Here is a 24,577-nt window from a genome sequence, read left to right on the forward strand (position 1 = left end):
AAAAACCTGTTGCCATGAGCCAAAAATACTGGATGTGAAAGCCAATGATTTGGGGGAGACAGGGGAAGAGGTGATTTGTTCCCCTGATCTGCGTCTTCGACGCCCAGTACCCACACCACTGGTATAATGCAGCCAGGTGCCAGTGCCCTCTGGGCTAGACACACTCAGGGGGCTCTCTTCCTGAAAGTAAAAAAAAGGGCAAAAAAAAAAAAAAAAAAAAAAAAGCAGAGCATGCAAAGTTAGATACATTAGAGCCAAACGATCAGGAAGAAAAAAAAATACAGTTTATTTGCATTTGCTTATCATTTTATCCCTCAAAGGCAAATTATTAAATACTCATTTGTGAGCTAAATATTTAAATCCCTAAAAACTTATAGAATTTATAGAATTAGCATATAGGATCAACAATCATAGAAGATCTTATTACCTTTAGACTTTCAAGCTATACTGTTTACTAGTTATCCCTTCTGCCTTAAAATTAGAAAAATTATAGTGCTTCTTTACATGAAAATATTTAAATATAAAAGGCATTTGGTTTATTTTATATTAGATATTAAAAAAACTGTATTATTTTTGATTGTGCTTTCAGTCCAGAGCACAGGAGGAAAAATGAATTCGATGTGTAACTGAGAGAAGGAAATGAGTTGGCACAGCTGCGAGCTTCAGGTGGATCAGATGGACAGACTGTTTCTCGGAGAGAGTGCTTGCCCTCCAGGAGAGCCAGGAGGTGCAGGAGGTAAAGCCTGCAGCCAGGACTCACTGTGCAGTCTAGGTTCATTGAGGTCAGAGTAAAAGCTGCTTGCAGAAAATGAAGACAACAGCCTTTCTCTGTTTGTCTTTTGGAAATATAAACTTCTGACATCCATGGAGGTGGAAGATGCCGGAAAAAGTTGTTCTTACTTGAATAATTTATACTATAAAATAAAAGTTTAGCATGACATAGAAATAATCTCTTGAAAGCAAGTATTTAAATATTCAGGAGAAAAAGGTTTGCAAATGTGTGCTGTGTTTTAAGAGCTGACCACAGCAATGGTTCTATTTGCCATGCTAGTAACACACAGATCTTGTAGAGGACAGAGGAAAGTGTGTAACTGTGAAATTCTGAAAAATGTGATTGGCTGAAAATTGCTTGCTCATCAATATATCAAAAGCACTGCCTTCATACAAGCAGTAGATTAGGTTTTATTAGTTTGGGTAACTTCTGGTTTGTTTGTTTGTTTGTTTTTATATTTAATACCTGGACAAAATTTTAGATTTCTTAATTTATGATTAAGTTTTAATAGAACACATTAAGTTTAATAGAACACAAGATCACAAGCAGTTAACTTCTTTTAAATTAACATTCTATAATTAAGTTCAGATAGCATATTAAAGCAACACTATCATATAACTTATAAAGTTGAGGTGATTTACTTTATGACTAGTTGCCCCAATCATTCAAATGTCAATTATTTAAAAATTACTTAAAAACAATGACATTATTATCATAGATGGGAGAACTGGATATTTTTTTGTCCCTTAAATTATTATTATTAAATGCTTGAGAATGTTAAATCTAATTCTATATACTTCTTGCATTTAAATATCAGTAAGTAGCTGACCTAAGAGTTCCTAGTTTTTCTCTTGGAGCTTAACTTCTTAGTTTATATTAAAGTATTTTAAAAAACTTATAAGCATTGGCCTCAAGCAATGCTAAGAAAACCATCAACAGAAAATAGATAACTCAAAGATTAAAGCATAGACACCAAAAATTAATCTAAGCTTCATTCTGTTCACTCAACTCTACTTTTATGCTATTTAAATCTTATTTCATAACTGGGTACAATTTATTTAACTTAATATAGATCTTAACACATCATTAAAATTTTAATTATACTATCAAGCTTTCAAATTTCTATGTAGATTTCTGTAATCAGGCTAATAAAACCTACAGTGTTACTAGTATCGGGCATCATTTACTCATCTCAGGCAATTTTTATCTCCTTTTAGAAATGCTGATATCTTAAGCTTTTAATCAAGTTATTTACTGAAGAATAGCTAAAGTGACAAGACAAAAGAAAACTGGGTAAGTTCAGCAAGTTTTTAGAAAGCTTCAGTGCCAGATTCAGAGCCAATGCTATCATGAGAGCTGACACAAAGCTCTAATCTCAACACGTATCTCTGTGGGTTTTGTTTGTACATTTGTTTTGCAGAGTCTCATGTAATTCAGAGTTGCCTCATATTCAGAGTAACCAAGCGTGACTTTGAATTCCTGATCTTCCTGTCTTTACCTGCAGACTGCTAAGTTCAAAGGTAGATGCTATTAGGCTTGGTTTATTTGGTATGTTTTTAATGGTGTCTATTTTTTTTAAACATTTATTTGATAAACAAAAATCTGTTAGGATTCCTAGCTGTACAATAAAGGCTGTATTTTCTTTTCAGTTTTAATTACTACATAGTTAGCTTGCTCTATACAAGACACACACTACACTGATACTCACTTCAGTTGGAGTCACCTTTCTGGACCTTGGAAGTGGTGATTTCCTGTGTATATGAATTGGCTCTGATACCATTGGCTTAAACAATATTACAGCTCGATCGACTTCATCTCTCTTAGAAGTATGAGGTTCATCATCATCAATTTTAAGAGACCTTCTGCCTTCATTCTATGAGAAAACAATATAAACAATATAAAATTCAGATTAAAATACCTAGCCTGAGCTGGGTATGATGGGAAATGCCAGAAATTCCAGCACTCTGGAATCAGAATTTAAGACTACAAAGCCTTGTCAACTCACAAACAAACTCTAAATACCAATAAAATGTTTCTGATAAATCTGACAGCTGATAGTTACATGTGAATTAATTATTAACTTAATTCTCATACCATCTTAGTATACCAGCTACTGTAACAGAGACAAATTGCTTTAAGAAATATATATAACACGTGGAAAAGCTAAGCCAAAAATGACGATAACCATACAAAGTCTTTAGCTAAAGTTCATCAAACATGCAGAGATGAATAATTCTAACAAATAGCAATGAGAAACACATTAGTTTTATCATAGAGGAATGCTATCAAAATGAGCATGAACTAAAATAGCTCTTGAGTTTAAAAGTTTTAGAACAAGCCAGGCATAGTGGCACATAACTTTAATCCCAGCACTTGGGAGGCAGAGGCAGGCAGATCTCTATGCGTTTGAGGCCAGCCTGGTGTACAGAATGAGTCCAGGATAGCCAAGGCTGCACAGAGAAAACCTATCTTAAAAAATGAGAATAGTTAAATTCTATAGTAAGTATTTCTAATAAACATGATAGTGTATAAAAACCAATCATTCTATGATCCGTTTGATATTTTGCTGAGTGTATGACATGTGCTAAGAACTCAGATGAATGGGATATAGTGTCAGGTCCTATAGCATAAGAGACAGACAAGTTAAAAAAAGTTTATACCAATAGCCTCCTATAAAAGAAAGAGGAAACTAAGTAATAGTAAAATACAAGATTTTAAAGCACAAGCATGAATAAACTAAAACTAAATATAATCCCTTACATAAAAAAACTTAGGAATATAACAGTGGCCTAAATAAACCAGCCAGAGTAGATAAAAACTTCACCAAACTGGTGCTGGAGAAGCAGGTCCCACCCACAGAGTAGTTCACAAGCATCTCCAGGCCCAGGTGATCTGATGCATTATTCCATCTCCGTCGGACACCAGCATAAACATAGTGCACAGAAACCCATGCAAGCAAAACACCCATAAAAGCAAATAAACTAGGAGACAAACTATCAACCCAAGGGTTATACACAATATAAGAAAACTTATTTAAAATTTGAAAATGTCAGTTAATAATAAAACATTGAAAGACAGTGTTCACCAACATCAAATCTATTCTTTTTTTTTTTTTTTTTTTTTTTACTAGGCATCAGTCTCATGACCACAGACAGAAATTCAAATGAGGGCCTTGAAGATGGTTGAGCATGTTCAGGGACCTGCTGTCAAGACTGAGAACCCGAGTCTGATCCCTGAATCCACAAAGTGGAACAACACTCAAGCCTCACAAGTTCTCTCTGACCTTCACACATGCACTGTATGTGTGTGCATGCACGTCCCAATCGTAACATATAACCAAAAAAGAAACACAACAACTCCAAATGACTCAATGGCTAGATATTGGAATACATAATCTAGTCCTTGAACTGCAAGGTATAATGCCTAAGTTTAATCAAACTCCTAACATACTTTTTTTGGAAGATTAGGAAATAATTGTAAAATTGGTATGAAAAATGTAGAAAACCTTAAATATTCAAGAACACAAAAGCCCGAGCACTTTACCAGAAATTATCATTAAGTTGCAATAATTAAGACCTTGATGTTGATAGAGACAAAAAGGTTAAAGGTTAATAGTAAATAAGAGTTAAAAAATTAACCCACCAAAATAGGCTGATGAAGCTAATTAGGGTGAATTATGAATATATCAGCTTTACCTAGGACTAAACCCCTATTTTTATCCAATATTATCATGAGTGTAGAGTTATTCAACAGTTACCCAGCCAACTTCTAGAACAGGAAGAAGCAAAAGGAGCTCCTGTCAGGGAACCGTTAACAGCCAGCACAGGCTTCTTTCTGTGTAATTGTTTGTTTGATATCACTTCTTGCTGTGTAGCCCAAAATGGCCTTGACATACAATCTCCAGGCCTTAATCTCACGAGTGTGGATTAAAGGTACTTGCTACTACTTCTCAGTGACTTTTCATATTCAGTGCACTATATTACACCACTATCGATTAGAATATAAGAAAAAAAAAAAAAAACCCAAAAAAGTCAGTAAAGAAACTAAAAGAGCCGTTCTTGATGTAGATAATAATGTTATTTTGTTACAAACTATAATGAATGCCGTATGGTCAAACAAAACTGAGTCTCAGTTGAGAACTAGAACTTATCAGGAGAAAGAAAAGGAAATGATGGAGATAAAAATATAACTAAAGCTTATTGTCAATTTGTAATAATATAAGTAAGTAGAGATCAATAGTAAATTGAGAAATAACTACTGATAGGATTAGTATACTGGAAGAGAAGTACAGAGGAATATAGTACCTTAAATCAAGAGAAAAAATAATTAAAATATATACAAAAGTATAAGAAACACTTGGCCACTAGTTTAGGAGTCATGAAAAGCCCAATATACTCATAAACTAGATTTCAGAAGACAGTGGCTACAGATAATGTCTCAAATAAGTGTTCCAAAACAAACAAACACCCCAAAAATGACAATCTCAGGTACAAAAAGCACTACTTATCAAGCAACACATAAAAATCAATTGACTACTTAAAATGAAAGATAACCAGGTAATGTAAGAATCCTGTCAATAAAATGAAAGAATTAAAAGTCAGGAAGAGAAACAGGGAAGAGATGAAAGACTACAAATAGCCACTTAGGTTTATTTATCTTAAAGTCAATAATCACGGTAAATGTGGGTACCCAAAGATGTTCCACCACACAAGGAGCATGCCCAACTATGTTCTTAGTAGCTTTATTAGTAAGAGCCAGAAACAAGAAACAACCTAGATATCCCTCAACCGAAAAGTGGATATAGAAATTGTGGCAAATTTGCACAACGGAATACCGCTCAGCTATTAAAAACAAGGAAATCATGGAATTTTCAGGCAAATGGATGGAACTAGAAAAGATTATCCTAAGTGAGATGATCAGACCCAGAAAGACACATGTGGTATGTACTCACTTATAAGGAGATATTAAATGTATAGTACAGGATAACCATAGTACAATCCACAGACCCAAAGAAGCTAAGTAATAAGGACAGCCCAAGGGAGGGTGCCGGAATGTCACTCAGAAAGGGAAACAGACTAGACAGCAGGAGTGGATGAAGTGAGGGAACTGGGCATGAGATGGGGAGGGAAACAAGGATGGAGATCAGATGTGGGGAAAAAGGGGGTGGGAGGTGATAGGGATGGGTACAAGAAGGGAAACTGTGGGGGAACATCTCTTTGTCAAGCTGGAGGCCTGAAACAGGGTAGGCTCCTGGGAGGATATGCATGACTCCTAACAGGGGGGACACGAAGACTGAAGTGACCACTTCCTAGCCAGGCAGGACCAGTGGAAGGAGGGGAACAACAACACATTGACAAAACTTTTGATCCAAAAATTACCCTGCCTGTAAGAAATAGAGGGATAAAGAAGGAACAAAGATGAGGGAATGTCCAACCAATAATTGGTCCAACCTGAGACCTACCCAACAGTTGAGAGCCAGCCCTTGACATTAATGATGCTCTGCTATGCTTGCAGACAGTAGCGTAACTTGACTGTCATCTGGTAAGCTCCATCGAGCAGCAGATAGAGACAAATGCTAAGACTTGCAGCCAAGCATGGAGTGGAGCTCCAGGGATCCCAGGGAAGTGTTGGAGGAAAGATGAAAGGACCTGGAGTAGACAGGACCTCACAAGAAAACCAACAGAGACTACTAACTTTGTCCCACAGAGGCTTACAGAGACTAGTCTAAGGAGCATGCACGGTCTGGACCTATCCCCTTGTACATATGTGGCCAATGGGTGGCTTAGTCTTCATATGGGGCCCTTGGCGAGTAAATAGGAGACAGGGGCTGCTTTTAACATGGACTCTATGGCTGCTTTTGGATCACTTCCTCCTGGCACAGCTGCCTTGCCTGACATCAGGGGCTTAGTTCTGATGTGACTTGATGTAATGGGGAGGGTTGATATGTGGGGGGAAAGGGAGAAGAAAAGGGAAATGTAGGGAAGAGGGCAGGGACTGGGAGGAGAGAAGGGAGGGAGGACCCTTGGGATGTAAAGTAAATAAACTGAAAACAAAACATAAAAACAGAGATGATTCCTGGGATGAAAGAAAAAAGGCTGCGGGGTGGGAAGGGAGAGATCTGAAAGAAGATAAGGGGGGAAAGTGAATGATCTAAATAGATTGAAACTGTCAAAGAACAAGTTTTTAAAAATGAAAAAGAGTGGAATAGGAAAAAAAAACCCACTGTAAATGACTGTTCATGACAAATCTAAAAATAAGATTATTGACCATACAGAGAATACATACAACTACACACACACACACACACACACACACACACACACACACACACACACAGCAACACTAAATAGACTCAGCAAATCATATTTACATATGTATGTGTTCATATATATGTATGTGACAATTACAATAAAAGAACAAGACACCATAAAATTTAAAAGGTGGGAGACATGGGAGGTGTTGAAGGGAAGAAAAGGAGAGGAAAATAATTCAATATTTCAATTAAAAAAAAAAAGATGTAGTAACACAGCCTTTAAATCCTAGCACTTGGGAAGCAAAAGCAGAGACAGGCTCTGTAAACTCTGTGAGTTTAGGCTAGCCTGATCTACATCTAGGTTAGGTAGGGCAACACAATGAAGAGTCTATCTCAAAGAGTTGAAAAAAAACATATAGATTTAAAAAAATCTTGCTGCTTAGAAGTCTGACAAAAAGTACTGAAAAGTATCAGGATAAACCATATCAGGGTGAGATATTTTTGCACTGTAAGTAGCCAGAAGCACAACCAGATCAAAAAGAACCTTTGAGAATATAAACAATCAAAACAACACTGTCAATAAGTTTTGCCTGACTGATACTTAAGACTTGTTTTGAGCAAATCATAAGAGAGTATACATATTGAATATACATAAGAGAATATATACATGGTTCAAATACCCATAAGCATTGAACAAAAAAACAATCATGTGCAGGACAATAAAGCAGGTCCTAATACATTAAAGACAAAAATACACTCCGGACATTCTGACAATTTGCGATTAAGCCAGTGGCTACTAGGAAAAGCCCAGTGTACTTTCTACATGGTTGGAATCAGACCATATGCCTCAAATCTAGAGAACAAAGAAAAAACATGAATTGACTAATAAAATATGTTCATGGAATGCAGCTAACAGTAAATTTATAGCTCCATGTACAAATACTATATCAAAATAAAACTTCAAAACAGATGGTCTAAGTTTAGATCAACATGATCTAAAGTGAATGAAGGTAGAAGGATGGAAACAGAATACAAGAGTGGGAGAAATAAAAGACAAATGTATGTAGACAGGGCCACATGAAAAACTGTTGTTCCAGAAAAAATTAGTATGTCAAAACTCCTTTCCAAGCTCAGGAAATAAGCAAACATAGGTAAGAAAAGTTACCGATGAAAAATCATAAAGAGCATAACTCATGATTATCATTGACAACTATATACCCTCAATTTGAAATATTACATAATACTGAATATGCATTACCTAGTAAACATAAAAGACATGCAAGTTCTAAATTATACATTAAATAAATTGCTCACATAATTAAAATATTACTAAATATTTTTAGATTACATGTGTAGTTTCCTAAACAATAAAAGTTAATAATAAAAAAAAATAAGAAAATAATAATGCTAGTTTTCTAAAACATTTTTCCAGAAAGCACTGACTCATAAATATAGTACAGGTAAAAATAAAGACCCCACACTATGTTCTTGGCAATGAAAACTACAATTATCCACTCTAAATACAGCTAAAATCCCAACAATCTAAATAGGATAAAATTCTCAAAATTTCTAATAGAAATGAACATGTTATTTACTCAGATTACATATATTTACAAATTTTAAGGATTACTTACTTTTACTTTATGTGTGTTCTGGTATGTGTGTTGCCTCATGCATGTCTGTGTACCATATTGTGTGCGTGGTCTTGGTGCTCACAGAGGCCAGAAGAGGCCTGGAAATGGAGTTACACTCCTGTGAGCCATGTGTGTGTTGGGAACTGTCCCTGCATTCTAGTCGGTGCTCTTGACTGCTGAAACACCTCTCAGCCTCTCGGATTATATTTTTAAAAGCTGAAGCCTTTTTCCCCAGTAGTTACTATGAAAATGTTTTATAGAGTAATGGAAAATCTTGCAGAAACATCATGAAAACCTGAAGCTGTTGTAGCTATGCACCGAAAGCCCCATTTTTATTACCTCCCTGGAAGCTGGCCTATACCCATAGCCAGATGGCAAATTCTTATCTTCTTCACAGCCTTTGGCTCCAGGACTAAAGTGTAATTCCACATGAAAGCGTTCCTCTGAGGAGAGATCCTGAAACAAATGAAGAACATTTCTCCAGTGAAGAGTTTCAAGTATTTGCTTAGCTTTGGTCCTACATAAAAACCAAGAGCTCTCTTACCTTGTTAGGATCCTCATAGAGCATGATTACAATCTGAGTCATGTAGTTAAGTTCGTTGACAACGTTTAAATAATCCATAGCTCTTTTCCACTGCTCATCCTTTGATTCCTGAACAAAGGATTGATGGTAAGTGTTTTTCATATCTTTTCACATGAAAGTCACTTTATTACTGTTATGATAGCTTATTTAATACTGAGTAATATCATATATGCCAGATGAATAGAAAAACTGTCATGTTTACCATATAATGCATGATATTTTAAACTCTAAGAGTAAGTTTTTCAAGACAATTTACAAAAGGTACCTAGCAGAGTGTTATGCCTCATAATATAGAATGTTATCTTCAAAGACTACTACTTCTTTCCCCAATATACTATAGTCTGAGCCTGCAGCATATGTCTTTGAAAGAATATCCCCTTTACACTGCAGTGATTCTATAATAATCAGCACGAGGAGACATATATAAATTCAATTGATCTTATCACCTCCTTCATTATCTCTGCATCTTACTTTAGAAAATCAATGATATTCACACATGTAATCAGGGCACCAGAGTTGAAAGGAACGATTCATAACAGAAAGAGAACACCTTAGGCAGAAAGCACTACCTGAAAGACAACTCGAAGCACAGAGCCTGTGTGAAGACAGCGAGGTCTAATATAAACCTTCCAAACATCACAGGAAAGCTTTCCTCATTGTCCATATATACCAAATATTACAAATACAGTTATCAGTTTTCTAGTACATAAAGAGGGTGTACACTAGTGTTCTAGTACATACTAGCATGGACTTTAGCATAGGAATGTCTTCTATTCTAAAAGAAGAGAATTATGAAACTACACTCTGACTGGTCACTTCTGCATACAGTATACTTCCTTTTTATTTCAGAAAAGATAGATCTCAAAATTAAGGCAATGCCTAGAATGAAAAACCACACCTGAATGTGTACACAGTTGTGGAGGTAAGATTTGCGAAGGTCTGTTCTTTTCAAACTGATAAAGGAAAACAAAAGCTAGCATTGCTTTTTAAGTGATTAGGTGTCAGTCTATAGAAATGATGAGTTTAAATTAAAGATTATTAATTTCTTTGGGGGAAGAAATAAATTAGGGCTTTGTGGTACTGTATTAAGAACAGCACATAATTTCACGGTTGCAATTAGAGACATCTGCAGCAATGAACACATAAAATTAAGTAATTTTTTAGTAATATTTTCTTAAATGCAATTATGGAAGAAGCCATAATAGTCTATTGTTATTAAAGCTACCAGATCATTTTAATAATTTTATTTCCATTAAAAACCTTTAAAAATGTTCATTTTCATGTGGTTCATTCTGAGTAATCCAAAATTTCCACTGAGAAGAGACTGGTGAAGGTCTCAGTATATTACTTATAAATCCTTCCAGTCACAGGTTTTGAATACTAAACTAGAGCAGTGCAAGCTCTAGTTGCACTGCTGGTGTCTTATTCAAACTGCATCATGTGTAATAGTGCTCTCACCATTTTCCTATTATTTACTTGCCTACCTCCTGTCTGCAAAGCAACAAAACACTGCAAGTCCTTTTAGAACACAAACCGCCATTTTCAAACTTGACATGGTTCATGCTGTATTTATGTTGCAGCACAAGCTTCCTATTGTTCCTGCCTTTCTTCCTTCATGTGCTCTTTTCTAAACATGCACACGAGGGTATAAAAGACCATGCTAGACATGTAGCTGTTACTCCCAAAGCAGTAGCATAACTACCACTGGATATACAATTTCTTCTGTTGCTTAATTAGGGTCTTGTTCATTCAGTGTCTTTTATTAAAGCTCTACTAATCCACATAGATATGCAAAGAGGCCACTTTTTACTATTTCTTGTTTTCTTTCTGGAAGTAGTGGTTGAACCTAAGTGCTAGACAAGCACTACACAAATGAATGACAGCCCTAGCCCTCTGAGTGTAAGAGGCTAGAAGTTTCTAGCCAGGCCATGTGAGGCCAATGCCTCTGCTTCTTCATGGTAGTACAAATGTGAACAGAACACTGAACTGTAAACCAACAGCTTCATACTGCCTGTATCACAGCCATAAGCCTCTTGAACCAGGACAGTCTTCCTTACCATGGAGGGCTGTACCCTCTCAAGACCTAAGACAAAATAAACCTGTCCTCTTCTAGTTAGTTGGTCAGAGGCTCTGTTGAAACAACTGCATAGCACAGGATGGCACAAAACTTGTGGCTGGGATCACTGGTGTCAGCGATCATGTCCAGCTCATCATATGGTTCTTCTCTGAAGGAAAGTAAACTTGTCTCTCTTCTCCAAACCTACCAAAATGCTTAGTACAGACTAGTATACTCTCAAAAAATGATAAATAATGAAAATAGAACAGATCACCACAACTGACAGTAAAAAACAAAACAACAAAAGCAAACCAAAAGAAAGAAAATCAGTTAGTGATCGGAGTACAAATTCTCAAAAAAAGCATTTGTCAGTTAGACTGGAATAATCTGTACACTCACATCGCATAAGGCACCATAGCGAAGAATGGATAGTAAGGAATGCACATGACTTTCACTGGTAAAATATAACCTGGTACGAACATGCCGCTCAGGAGACAGAACACCTCTAGAATACCTAGAGTTAGAAGCAGATAGTGTGAGAATGTAAACATGTAGTCAAAAGCATACGAAAAACCAGAAAAACAATTTTATAAAATGGAAGCAAAGCCCCATCATAAATAAATCTATCATTCTTCATACTACAACTGGGAGTCATTGATAGATATTCTTTTAATTAGAACAAACTAGGCCCTCTGAGAATAGTAAAAACAAAACAAAAAATCAAAACCAAATAACACCCCCCCACTCAAAAACAACAAAAACAAAAAGCACAGAACAGCATTACTTTACTGGAAAAGATCAAGTTAACTCCTCTAATAGCAATAACAGAGGTATTCAGAGACAATAATGCCACCCAATGTGGTTCACACTGATCAGAACAGATAATTAATGAAAAATATCATCCTATCCCATTTCCCTTGGCTTTCCCCATCTGGTAACCAAACAAAATCTTGGCTGAGCCTGGGGTATGTGATTATAAAGCCTGAACATGGGTAAAGGCTAGATTATAATACTGATGTTAGCTGTCATAACAGAGATATCCACTATCTTAGGGATGCAGGTCAGTGACAGAGCACATGCCTATGGCATGTTTAAGGCCTCAATCTTTCCCCTGTCACAGTCCCAAAAGAGTTCAAAAGGTAATGAATAGGAATACCTAAGTAATCCTATTCCTGTCATGTATCAAGTGACACACTCTTGATTTCTGCATGAACCAACAAGTATTTTAGATGTGAAATACACAAAACTAGATGCTATGAATGCGAACAGCTGCTATACTCTCTTACAAAGGATGGAGTTTATTGACAGTGTCATCATCTTGTGTCCTCTGAAGATCGGATCGAATTTTTCTAACTAGAGGAGTGCAGTAGCCTTTGGCAATCTCCAGTTTTTCAGCTTTAGTTATACCATATTCCTGAGAAAAATTAAAACAAAACAAAACTTAAATTAGAAGAAAAGCTCTAATACACAGTTGTAGCACATGCACTCCTGAAGTAAAGAATTATCATGTGGCTCAAACATTACAATAAAGCTTTTAAAAATAGACAATTCTTAGTTTGCATTTCTTTGCAACTACAAATATATTCTTTTCAAGCAAGTAAGTGTAATTAGAAGAATTTTATGGTGGAATTGAAAAAAGTTAACTACTGAAAAGGGAAGGGTGAATGAATGCAAACTTTATGACTAGTCTTCCTTTCATCAGAAGGCTTAAAATATGAAAACAATTTTAAGACAAAAACTTGAGGTCAGAGATTTTAAAACCAGACACATAGATAATTACCATTAAAAGAAGTAAAACTAAGAGCATCCCAACATCAAAGTTCAAAACGCCTGACAGATTTTTTTAAAGCTTCCTTTGGCAAGCTAGTAGTGATGGAGTATGCCTATAATTCCAGCAGTTGGGAGGCAGAGGCAGGTGATAGATGTTTGTGAGTTTTAGGCCAGACTGGTCTACATGAGTTCCAGAACAGCTGGGACCACAACACAATAGGTTCAGTCTCAAAACAAAAACAAAACAAAACAAAAACCCAAAATCTTTGACTAATTTAAAGTTGTTTTTTGTTGTTGTTGTTTTAACAAGTTGTAATCAAAGATGCGAGTTAAAAAAAAAATCAGGAAAAATTGTTTGGAAATTTGATTTAGGAAGTTACACATAAATGTAAACTATCATGCACTGTGGCCCTTCGTAAAAATGGTTAGAATCCTAGAGTTATAAATATGTTAAATGTGTAAAAAAAGTGAAAGAAATGAAACAAATCTACTTTTCTAAATAAGAAGTTTGTTAAATTAGTTTATGTTCATTCTAATCAGCAAATTGGAATAACACTAATAATGGCTACCTTTATCCAGCAATGAGCACTCTGAAAATACTTTCTACATAATTAGGAAAGTACCCCCAAGGGTAACTTACCTGAGGGATAACAATGTCTGCTAATGCCTTTGAAAGCCTATAGAGTTCCATTGTATTTTCTAGCTTCAAGGAACCATTATGCTGAACGTCATATTTGATGCAATCATATATGTCAGGAATCTTACTAATATCATATCTCCCATTTTTTGTTTTAAAGTCTTTCTCCAACTTGGACCATCTACGTAGCATAAGTTCCAGTGTCTCACTATGGTAAAGCTGAATATCTAAGACAACATACAATTTTTAGTATATCCATGTTAAAAATCTGATTAGGAATACATATTAACATTTATTTGTATTCTGTGTAGCTCTCCCTGGCCTGGAACTTCTTGTTCTTCTGGTTTAGCCTCTCTGAGGCTGTGATTATAGCATGTGCCTCCATGACTGGCTCTCTATAAATAGAAAACTTTACAGAGAAGAAGGTAAAGGTCTAAAGAAGCTAGAAAGTACTACTATCCGCATAGATCATTAACAACTACATGGTTTTAGGCATGGATAAGTACTTAGCACAAGTACTTGGATTAGGAGCCTGATTTATTTATGAAACCCATTCCATATATTACAGATTTTGATAACAATGAAAAGAAAAACATCAAGAATATAGCAAAACTCTCTGAATATGCTTTCTATTCTAAAATTTAAATACTTTATTCCTTAAATTGCTATGACTAAACAGAATAAGCACACTATCTTTTGCAGAAAATACCTCATAGATATTAAAAAGTTTGAAGTACCCATTTTCATCACCAAGAAATTTAAGCTGTCAATGATATCAAGCTAGCTTGGAAGCAGACTTCTCAGTGTCTATCTTTGCTGCCTGTTCTCTGCTGACTATCTGGAGATGCTAAACAACTAGACTATTTCACTGTCTTGTTCTTACTATCATGGATAAAATGACTGTAACCTAGCTATTATTCCTTGTTGGATAATCCATACCCATATAATCTATACCCATATGCCAAGAGAAGAGCTTGAGATTGTAAGTTATACATCTTATTTCAAATGCTTAGCAAAAAAATGACAGTACCTTCTGTTCAACATTCTAAGAAAAAAATACTTACCAGATGATTTGGGATCTTCCATCCGATGTCTGATTTGGGAAGTCAAACTTTGAATCAAGGAATAAACTTTGTCACAGGTTTTCACTGGATTTTTAATTAAATGCATTGATTTGATAACAGAAATGCTTCCAGATGGAGTAAGCTACAAATGAATAAGTGCTTTATTTCAGGTTATGTCCCATTATCCAAGAGAACAAATACAAAATTTTCCACAGCTGGGAAAATAATTACATTCTATACATTAAGATATTTAACACAGGGTAATACTATCAACAGGGATGTGAAAGTTTCAGAAACTCAAGTTAAAACAAACTTAAGCTTTAACTACAATTAGATTACCTACAGAAAAAATCAGAAGTACTCTAAACTAAAGGATGAGATGTGATGGGAATTTGGTGATTTGTATATTATGTGCAAATGTGGTTCTAACCACCTGACATGTTTCTACTTGTAATTTTACTACACATTTATGATCATCATGATCACCTTTTCCCTGATGAGTTACTTAACTGAGGTTAAGTAGTTTGCATAGAATAAGTACCAAGCATATGAAGGAATATGATTCAATCACAGGAAGGCTGGTTGCAGAACTCATAGTGTTAACCATTATGCTATTATACTTTGTTAATGAGGCTTTTCCAATTCAGCAAAAGCTGAATGGTACCAATTATAAATTCAACTTTTAACATTCATCTCCAATTATCCCACAAAAAATTGAAAAGGGAGGAAACATTCCAAATTCATCCACAAGACCAGCATTTCCTTAATATCAAGACCAGATAAGTAAGAAGAAAGGAAGGAGTGAAAAGGAGGCAGAGCAAGGCAGGAAAGAAGAAGGAACATTACAGGTGTATATTGTGATAAATAAATGTAAACTCTTCAATAAAATGCTGGCAAATCAAGTACAACAGAACATCAAAAAACTATATGCCATCATTACATTAGGGGAGATTTATTCTACAAATATGAGGATGGGTCAATATATGTAAACAATAAACAACATAGTACATCGACCTCAGTATCATAGCCTACCTGAGTAGGGGGAGAGAAAACATCCAAGCAAGAAGGGGTATGTGGGAAAGTATGGGGAGAGGAAAAAGAAGGGGGAAATGATGTAATTATAAAATAATCTCAAAATTAAAATAAGTAATAGAAACTATACAGCCATTAACAGTAAAATCTTTATAATTTCAGTACTGGAGGAACTTATTTTAACATACTAAATGCTGTGTATATTTAACTTAGCCAACATCATACCAATCAGGGAAAAGCTCAGAGTTTCCTCTAAGAACTGGAGGAGGGAAAAAAAAAATCACCACTTCACTATTGTCAGCATAGTTCTAGAGTCTTACTGAGCCAGTGCAATTAGGGAAGAGAAAAAAGTAAAAGGTGAGTTACAAATAGAAAGGAAGAAGAAAAATTATCCTTCTTATAGAGTAGATTACAGTATTCTATACACAGAAAACCCATGACACGACACCATCCAGTAAGCCAGGTATGACAATGACTTATGTCAGCAAGCACAGCTACTCTGAAAGCTAAATTAGGAAAGAAAATCCTGAGGAATAAAGTAAATTCTCATCTGAAGAAAAAGAAAAAGACAAAAACACTGCACAGAAACTTAAAAGAATGTTAGGCCTGATCAGTTTGGTTAAGCTGCAGGAGGCTCAAGATGCAATAATCAGCAGCATTTTTGTGTTATAAATAATGAGGTGGTTAAGAGTCTAAGAGGGCAACCAAATTCAGAGATAGACAATATCTAAATAATGACTCAGAGGACCAATGAAATAGATCAGCGACAGAAAGAAAGAAGGTACAATACTATAAATAAAAATTCCTACAGATTCTACACACACTGCCAAGACCCTAGATGGAGTTAGAATCGATTCTATATGCATGTAATAGTAGAAATGCAGACCTAACTGAGATGTACTAAACTAGTTTTTAGTTCCATTAATTTTACAAAAGAAGTTTTCATAGTATTTAGTAGTAATTTATCATTTAGTAGTATTTATTACTTAGTAGTAATTCCACAGTATTTAGAAAAAAAAAATGAAGTAATTGTTCACAAAGTATTTCCCAAATAGGGAAGAATTTTCTCACCAGTTTTTTTTTTCTTCTTCAGACTAGCATATCACTGACATGGAAATTAAGATTTAACTACAATGAATAAGTAAAGGCTGATCAGTCCATGACTACAGATGCCAAACTCCAAAGCTTAAAATTTGTAAACTCAACTTAATACTATAAAAAGTTAGCATGTTAAAAAAAAAAAGTTTTTTTTTTTTTTTTTTTTTTCCTGAGACTGATATTCCAACCAAGGACTATGCATGGAGATAACCTAAGACCCCTGCACAGATGTAGCCCATGGCAGTTCAATATCCAAGTGGGTTCCATTGTAATAAGAACAGGGACTGTCTCTGACATGAACTGATTGGTCTGCTCTTTAACTACCTCCCCCTGAGGGGGGAGCAGCATTAACAGGCCACAGAAGAAGACAATGCAGCCACTCGTGATGAGACCTAATTGACTAGGATCAGAAGTTTCCGCCTTCCACCTTCCCGATGGTGAGTGCTCTCTGTCACGAACAACTCCACATTTGGCTAAGGCCGAGGATCTGGCTTGCTTCCATATATGTAGACCTATCTGCATTGCCCCCGTGGCACGCCTGGGTTGGCTACCCAGAGGCTATTTAAGCTGTGGGCTGGCTTTCCCCGGGGTCCGAGGATTGTTCAATGTTCCTGAATAAACTGCATTGAAAAAAAAAAAAAGAAGGAAGGAAAAGAAGTCCTCCCCTACCAGTGGAGGGGCATGCATGCAGAGGGTGGAGGAAGGGAGGGATTGGAATAGGAGGAGGGAGAGAACCACAGGGGGGATACAAAGTGAATAAAGTGTAATTAATAAAGAAAATAAAAAAAGGTGAGGATATTCTAGGCCCAAAGTACTTTCATGACAAAAACTTAGCAAAAAAGGACCATGTATAATTCCATTACTTTTTAAAAAGATAATTTCAAAACAAAAACAATAACAAAAAACCAGAGAAAACTTCAAGACTAATAGACAAGTATTAAATCTTAAAAAAAATAAGAGAATGTGAGCAGAAAAGCAACTGCTATCTTTTTTTTTAATTTTAATTTTTTTTATTAATTATACTTTATTTATTGTATCCCCCCCTGTAGTTCCCTCCTTTCTCCCCTCCCAACCTCCTCCTTCTCCACACATGCCCCTCCCCAAGTCCACTGGTAGGGGAGGTCTTTTTTCCTTTCTTCTGATCCTAGTTTATCAGGTCTCATCAGGAGTGGCTGCAGTGTCTTCCTCTGTAGCCTGGTAAGGCTGCTCCCCCCTTAGAGGGAGGTGATCAAAGAGCAGGCCAATCAGTTCATGTCAGAGACAGTCCCTCTTCTCATTACTATGGAACCCACTAGGAGACTGAACTGTCATAGGCTATATCTGTGCAGGGGTTCTGGGTTATCTCCATGCATGCTACTTGGTTGGACTATCAGTTTCAGGAAAGACCCATGTGCTCAGATTTTTTGGATCTGTTGCTCTCCTTGTGGACCTCCTGTCCCCTCCAGGTCTTACTAACTCCCACTTCTGGCGCTTTCTCAGACAACTAGGAATAGCGCTTCCTCAAGATCCAGCCATACCACTTCTAGGCATATATCCAAAAGAAACTCAAGTACACAATAAGGACATTTGCTCAACCGTGTTTGTAGCAGCTTTATTTGTAATAGCCAGAAGCTGGAAACAATGAAGATGCCCCTCAATTGAGCAATGGATACAGAAAGTATGGTACATCTACACAATGGAATACTACTCAGCAATAAAAAACAAGGAAATCATGAAATTTGCAGTTAATGGTGGGAAGTGGAAAAGATCATCCTGAGTGAGCTATCCCAGAAGCAGAAAGACACACAGAGTACATACTCACTCATACAGACATATAATATAGGATAAACCTACTAAAATCTGTACTCCTAAAGAAACTAATCAAGAGGGAGAACTCTGGCTAAAATGCTCAATCCCCACTCAGAAAGGCAAAGAGGAAGGACATCAGAAGAAGGAGAAAACAGGGAACAAGTTAGGAGCCTGATACAGAGGGCCTCTGAAAGGCTCTGCCCTGCAGACTATCAAAGCAGATGCTGAGACTTATGGCCAACCTTTGAGGAGATTGCAGGAAATCTTATGAAAGAAGTAGGAGTTAGCAACTGCTATTTTTAAGGCAGATGTGGTAGTGTATCTCTTCAATCCCAGCCCTCAGGGGTGGGGGAGCACTCAGGCAGTAGATTGAATACTCTTCAAGGCCATGAGTAAGAACCCCTTCTGTTCAGTATTGCTTGTAGAATTGTAAGCATTAAAGTAAAGCAAGAAAAAAAAAATGAAAAAATACAAAGACTTGGAAATAGCTTAGATTAATGTTATACTTTTATTAAAAACTATACTTTGACATAAAAACAATCAAAGAACAACAAACATTTTCAAATAATGTCCAAAACAACTCCATTAAAAAAACCATTTACCTCAGCTTAAGTCTAACAGGAATAAGAAATACTGTGCAGTAAGTTGAATATCGTTGGAAAATGTTATTTAAAATCTTAATGGATCTAAATAAATGTGCTATATATTTTTGTATATTGAAAGACTAGATGCAAACTTGTACAAGGCATGAAAATGTAGATTTCATGCAAGCTAAATAAAAATAACAATAATATTTTTAATAAGCTTATTTTAAAGCTTCTATGGAAATTTGAGAAAAGCCAAAAAACAATCAAAGAGGAGTCTGTGTAGAAGGCACAGGATTTTAAACTGTGATTCAGGAAAGTGGGGAGAGAAGTCTCTTTAGGTAGTGCTAAATATAAATATAATTAAAGGAGAAAAATAGATTTTGACATACAAGATCATAAAATTCAGATCATAAAGTAGAATATACTATGACTTTAGTTAGAAAAACACTAACTTCAAAGGAAATAAGAGCTTAAAATTAATGGAAAATATGAATATATGCTTATTCAAAAGCATCATTAAGATTGATAGGATTTCATCAGGAACAGAAATATAAACAAACAGTGAGAACTCATCATTCAATAAGAAAAACATGGGCATCAGCAGAGAAAAAGAACAAGATATTTAAGGAGAACTCATAAAAAATGACATCTAAGCAGTTAGTTTTAAAGAAATGAGAAAGTATAATGTAGACTTACCTACCAGAATGATCATCAAATAATCTAAGAGTCTTATAAGTGAAGAACACATTGGCAGTGGCAGCTTTCACCTTTCATGGGTCTTAAGTGGCTTACACTCTGGAAAACAGTCTGACTTTATCCAGTTATACTAGATGAGCACACCCTGCTTTGCATCTTCATTTTTAAAATACAAAGAAACAGGGTCTCCTCAGAACCATGAGGTGTGCAAAGTTGTTCATGCAAGAATTAATCCTAACAGCCCCAAACTGCAACCAGTTGAAAGCATCATAAACTAAAGAATGTTCATAAAATAAATTATGAGACAGGAAGGTAAGTTCTTCAGGTCAAGTAGGGTTAGTGTGGTCAGTGATGTAAGCCATTCACACAGAGAGAGAGAGAGAGAGAGACAGAGACAGAGACAGAGAGAGACAGACAGACCACAGTTGGCATTATGACACTTAATATTGTCAAATTGATGAGATCTATAACCAGCTGGGCAGTAGGTGTCTGAGCATGTTTGCAGGCTTAGCTAAGGTAACTGAACTAAGATAGCTACTGCAGAAGTAGATACCACCATTCCCTAGGCTTGGTTTAGTTCTGGGCTATATACAAAAGGGAGAAAGTGCTAAGGATAGATGTTCACTGGTACCTGCTTCTAGACTGTGAGTGCAATGTGGTCAGCTGCCTCAAGTGACTGCTGCTGTGTCGTCATGGCCACAATGGGCTGGAACTTTGAATTGTGGCCCAATTAGACCCTTTTGTCCCTAAGTTACTGCTGTCAGGATAATTTACCACAGCAAAAGGAAAAGTAACCTCAACAGGCTCACAAAACATAAAATAATAATTATTTGATTTTTTTTATACAGAAAATATGCCAGTCCCTTAAATACACTACTATATAGAGAAGATTAATGGCCTATGTAAACATGGAAATAACAGCAGCACAGATGAAGCTGACAAACACAAACCAGGAAAGAACTGCCGAGACCTACCTTTTCATAATCTTCAGCTGTAAAATCTCTGTCTTTTTGAAGAATTTCATGAAGCCTTGCTTTTACACGCTGCTGACAGTTACTCAAAGAGTCACTGTCACTGTCCAAAAGGCCATTCATATTTGCACTTTTCACCATCTGAACAAGAATGGGGGTAAGCTCCCCTTCTAGAGCCAACAGACCCTAAGTATGAAACAGAGTCAATGGTTTACATATATGTACAATCACAGGCCATCACAATACCTTTATGAGATGCATGCATAAGCTCCTCATCACAGGTCAACTTTACTAATAATATATTTCATCGTTGTCAGTATGGCTTTAACTGGAATTTACAGTAATTATAAGGTTGCTTATACCTTTGCAAAAGCAGCTGCAGTCATCTGGACCCGCCCTTCGTCAGAAGCGTATATCTTGAGGTCATGTCGGTAGGTGCTATGCAGTCGGAGTAAACCACAACCAGGAAATCCTGCATAATCTCCTGAAAATAAGTCCTCACATCACTTAAGCTATGTTTCAGTTTTGTGGTACTTTCACAAATGCTTAATTATATCACAAGGTAAAAGTAAAGTATACAGATTTAATCAAATTATAGCACTTACCTTGACCTCCAGGGTACATACACCTAAAAGCTCTTCCCAGCTCTTCAGCCTGAACCCTGCCCGCAGGAGTTAATTCTCCTCCCCATTTTAGAACCAAAAGTAAGGACGGCTCCTCTCTTCGGTTATCTAAGACAGACATGAGTGATAAAAAAAAAAAAAAATGTTTAAACAGGTCTCTGTACTAGTCTTTACTCAGGGCTCTCTGAATTGTGGAATTTGACCCATTTCTAAATTCTCTAAAGGTGCCTGGTTGTGGCCTGTTGACTCCATCAGGAGTGTCCTTTGCTCCACCAGTAAAGATGTGACTTGAATTCTAAAATCTCTTTCAGCTAGGAAGCAGGATCTTCATGTTCTGCAAAGAACTATCCTCTCTCTCTTCCTGACCCTTATAGCAGATTTTATAGCATATTTAATTCCTTTGTGCTACCACCGTTAGGCCATGAGCTCCCAGGGCTCAGGTCTCATTATGTCAAGTGCTTTCTGATGTGTTATCATATCGCATGAATTGCATAGCTCAAGTGCAGAAGATACACAACTCATTCTTATTGGAAATCAGTAACTTGGATAACAATTAAGATGCTAACCTCTAACATTTTTATTTAAAGTTTATGAAAACTTAATAAATTTTTAGTAAAACCTAGTCAAGACCAGCTTTTTCAGTTAGGTGGAACAGGCTCTCAAAATTCCACTTCAAAATCTTTGCTTAGACACAAAGTCACCAGTGAGCTTCAGTATTTAATTTTGACCTGCCCTTTATCATTGCTTTAAGGTTTGCAGATATAGAGTGTTAGGGAAAAAAGGTCATTTAAAAACAATTGCTGGTTCACATTGCTACATGCCTGTGATCCCAGCACAAGAAAAGTGGAGGCAGAAGGATTACTATAGCTTCAAGGCCATCCTGACCTACATAGTAGTGTCAGGACAGGCAGAGTAGCCAGAGATCCTGTTCAAACAAGCAAACCAACACCTGCCCCCATGCAGAACAAGTATTATAAGCATGAAAGGAATTACTGATGACTCATAACAGAAAGGCGCCCTTGCCCTGAGGAGAGTTAGATGCCATGTGTGCTTTACTATGCAGGTTGGTAATAATGTACAACAGAACATTTCACAGATGGTTTTGTTATATCTCTTTCAGAACATTTTGATCATAATACCAATACAGGAAATAAACCCATATTGTTCTTCATCACAAAGAGTGCAAATATTAACTACATAAAGCTAAATGTATTCAAACTTGTATTTATGTTTAAGATAATCAAAACTTCAACACATGCTGGTATAGTGAAATAGCACAATAGCTCAGTCTTCCTCTAATCACTTGTTTACCTCCTGAGAAAAAAAAAACTCTTGAAAGTAGAATTAAGGTCAAACATAAACCAGGTGTTGAGTTTTTGATATGCATTGCTGATTTTCTTTTAAAGGTGTGTCTATTTACATGTCTTCCAGCAGATTGCTATGCTGTCACTATATAATCTTGATTACCAATTTAAAAATGAAACTAAGAAAGCATCCTATCGGTCTGACAGGTAAGAGAAACCATCAGGTTAGAACATACTAAATCGAAACATATAAAATTCATAAGGCTCTAGCACTTTTGAATAACTAACATGATGTAACAAAATTCCTCACAAGGAAATTCTTCATATGTACAAAATCATTTAAAATATGGTATAGTATATGCAAGATACACATTAAGGTACATATGAAACATATATGGTTTCCTATCTCTAACACACATACACACACACAGAAAAGTTCTATACTAAAAATGTAAGATTTTACAAATAGGATCTAGAGTTAATGGACAAGGGATACTCTGAATTGTTAATATGCATGGAAAAGCTGCTCCAATCTTGTTTGTTTTTCTTTCTGATTTTATGCTTTTAGGAGACCAATCTTATCTAGGTACACACTGGATTGAACTTTCACATTTAGAACAAAGTATCAAGCTCCTATAGAAACAGGTTCGTGATGTGGACTTTCCAGTGTCTTTTTTCAGACATTTTGAGGTTGGTTTTTTGTTTTTGTTTTTGTTTTGTTTTTCTGTATACTCTGTCATCTCCCACCAAAAGCAGAAATAAAATAAAATAAAATAAAAAAATAAAAATGGGACCTACTAAGTAATACTTAGTTATAAGTAAAGGGCTTTCTGAAATAACCCCAGGGGAAGGGGGAATGTCCTGTAGAGTTTCAAAAATAACAAAACTTCCCACTTAAAATAAAACAAAACAAAACAAAACAAAACCAAAAGAAAAAAACCCTACTTTTATCAGATTACCTGTAGGGGAAATGGGAGAAGGGGCTCCTTAGGGAAGTAAAGAATAAGGCTGGAGGAGGGTAAAGGGAATAGCAGGGTGATCTGATGGAAAACGACGGTTCCTTAATGAGGGAGGAGAGAGATAAATACAGATGACAGAGGGAGGTATATACAGATGAAAGCAGAAGGTGGATAAAATAACAAAAAAATACCTGAAAAAGCCACAATCATTCAATCAACCAACTATTTACCCACCCCCACAAAAAACTTATAATACATGTAATTCCATGTATAAATAAACATATACAACTTTACTGAACTTTTTTCACTAGGGTTGATGATGCTCCCTCCAGGAGTCAAAAACCATCTAACAAAAGCCTCAATATCAGATATGAGAAGTCCTTGTTTGATATGTTTGCCAAATCTGTCTAACAGACTTCTAAAACATATAGCCTATTGCTGTTATCTTTGGTTACCCTTCAGAGGTGGATGGTAAGGCCTTATGCTTTACCATGCTGAAGACAGCATGCACTTCAGATGCAGGGCCTAGAGACTCCTTGGCTGGAACTGACCTCAAAGACCCTTAGGAACTAGCTTTCATGGTATAAGAAGGCCATGGAAACTTCCAAAGGAGTGAGGCAACCAAAAGTCCAACCCAGTTATGACATCTATGAACCACATCAATAACTGGCATGTCACAACAACATTATGGGTATAGTAGTGGCACGCACACCTGGTGGTAACCAACAGCTTTTTCGTTGTACTTAAGAC

General features: G+C 36.1%; 1 protein-coding gene across 15 annotated transcripts in view; it reads right to left on the reverse strand.

The window, feature by feature from the left end:
• The window catches only part of Ppip5k2 (diphosphoinositol pentakisphosphate kinase 2), a 67,891-nt gene that overhangs the window by 18,342 nt on the left and 24,972 nt on the right, over positions 1 to 24,577 (reverse strand). For 8 of the 15 annotated variants that reach the window (XR_009586416.1, XR_009586417.1, XM_060368279.1 and 5 more), the window contains 11 exons: positions 21,547 to 21,672; positions 21,304 to 21,425; positions 20,945 to 21,127; positions 14,770 to 14,911; positions 13,709 to 13,932; positions 12,585 to 12,712; positions 11,698 to 11,812; positions 9,204 to 9,311; positions 8,999 to 9,115; positions 2,481 to 2,645; positions 7 to 180 (listed from right to left, as the gene is read on the reverse strand). Coding sequence is in view for 13 of the 15 variants with exons in the window: in XM_060368279.1 (XP_060224262.1) it covers positions 7 to 180; positions 2,481 to 2,645; positions 8,999 to 9,115; positions 9,204 to 9,311; positions 11,698 to 11,812; positions 12,585 to 12,712; positions 13,709 to 13,932; positions 14,770 to 14,911; positions 20,945 to 21,127; positions 21,304 to 21,425; positions 21,547 to 21,672 (1,604 nt within the window). In the remaining 2 variants the exon portion in view is untranslated. The remainder of the gene's footprint in view (positions 1 to 6; positions 181 to 2,480; positions 2,646 to 8,998; positions 9,116 to 9,203; positions 9,312 to 11,697; positions 11,813 to 12,584; positions 12,713 to 13,708; positions 13,933 to 14,769; positions 14,912 to 20,944; positions 21,128 to 21,303; positions 21,426 to 21,546; positions 21,673 to 24,577) is intronic. The other 7 variants (XM_060368287.1, XM_060368286.1, XM_060368283.1 and 4 more) reach the window with 3 other exon arrangements.

This window comes from Meriones unguiculatus, chromosome 15, assembly GCF_030254825.1.
Source record: "Meriones unguiculatus strain TT.TT164.6M chromosome 15, Bangor_MerUng_6.1, whole genome shotgun sequence".
NCBI classification, from domain to species: domain Eukaryota; kingdom Metazoa; phylum Chordata; class Mammalia; order Rodentia; family Muridae; genus Meriones; species Meriones unguiculatus.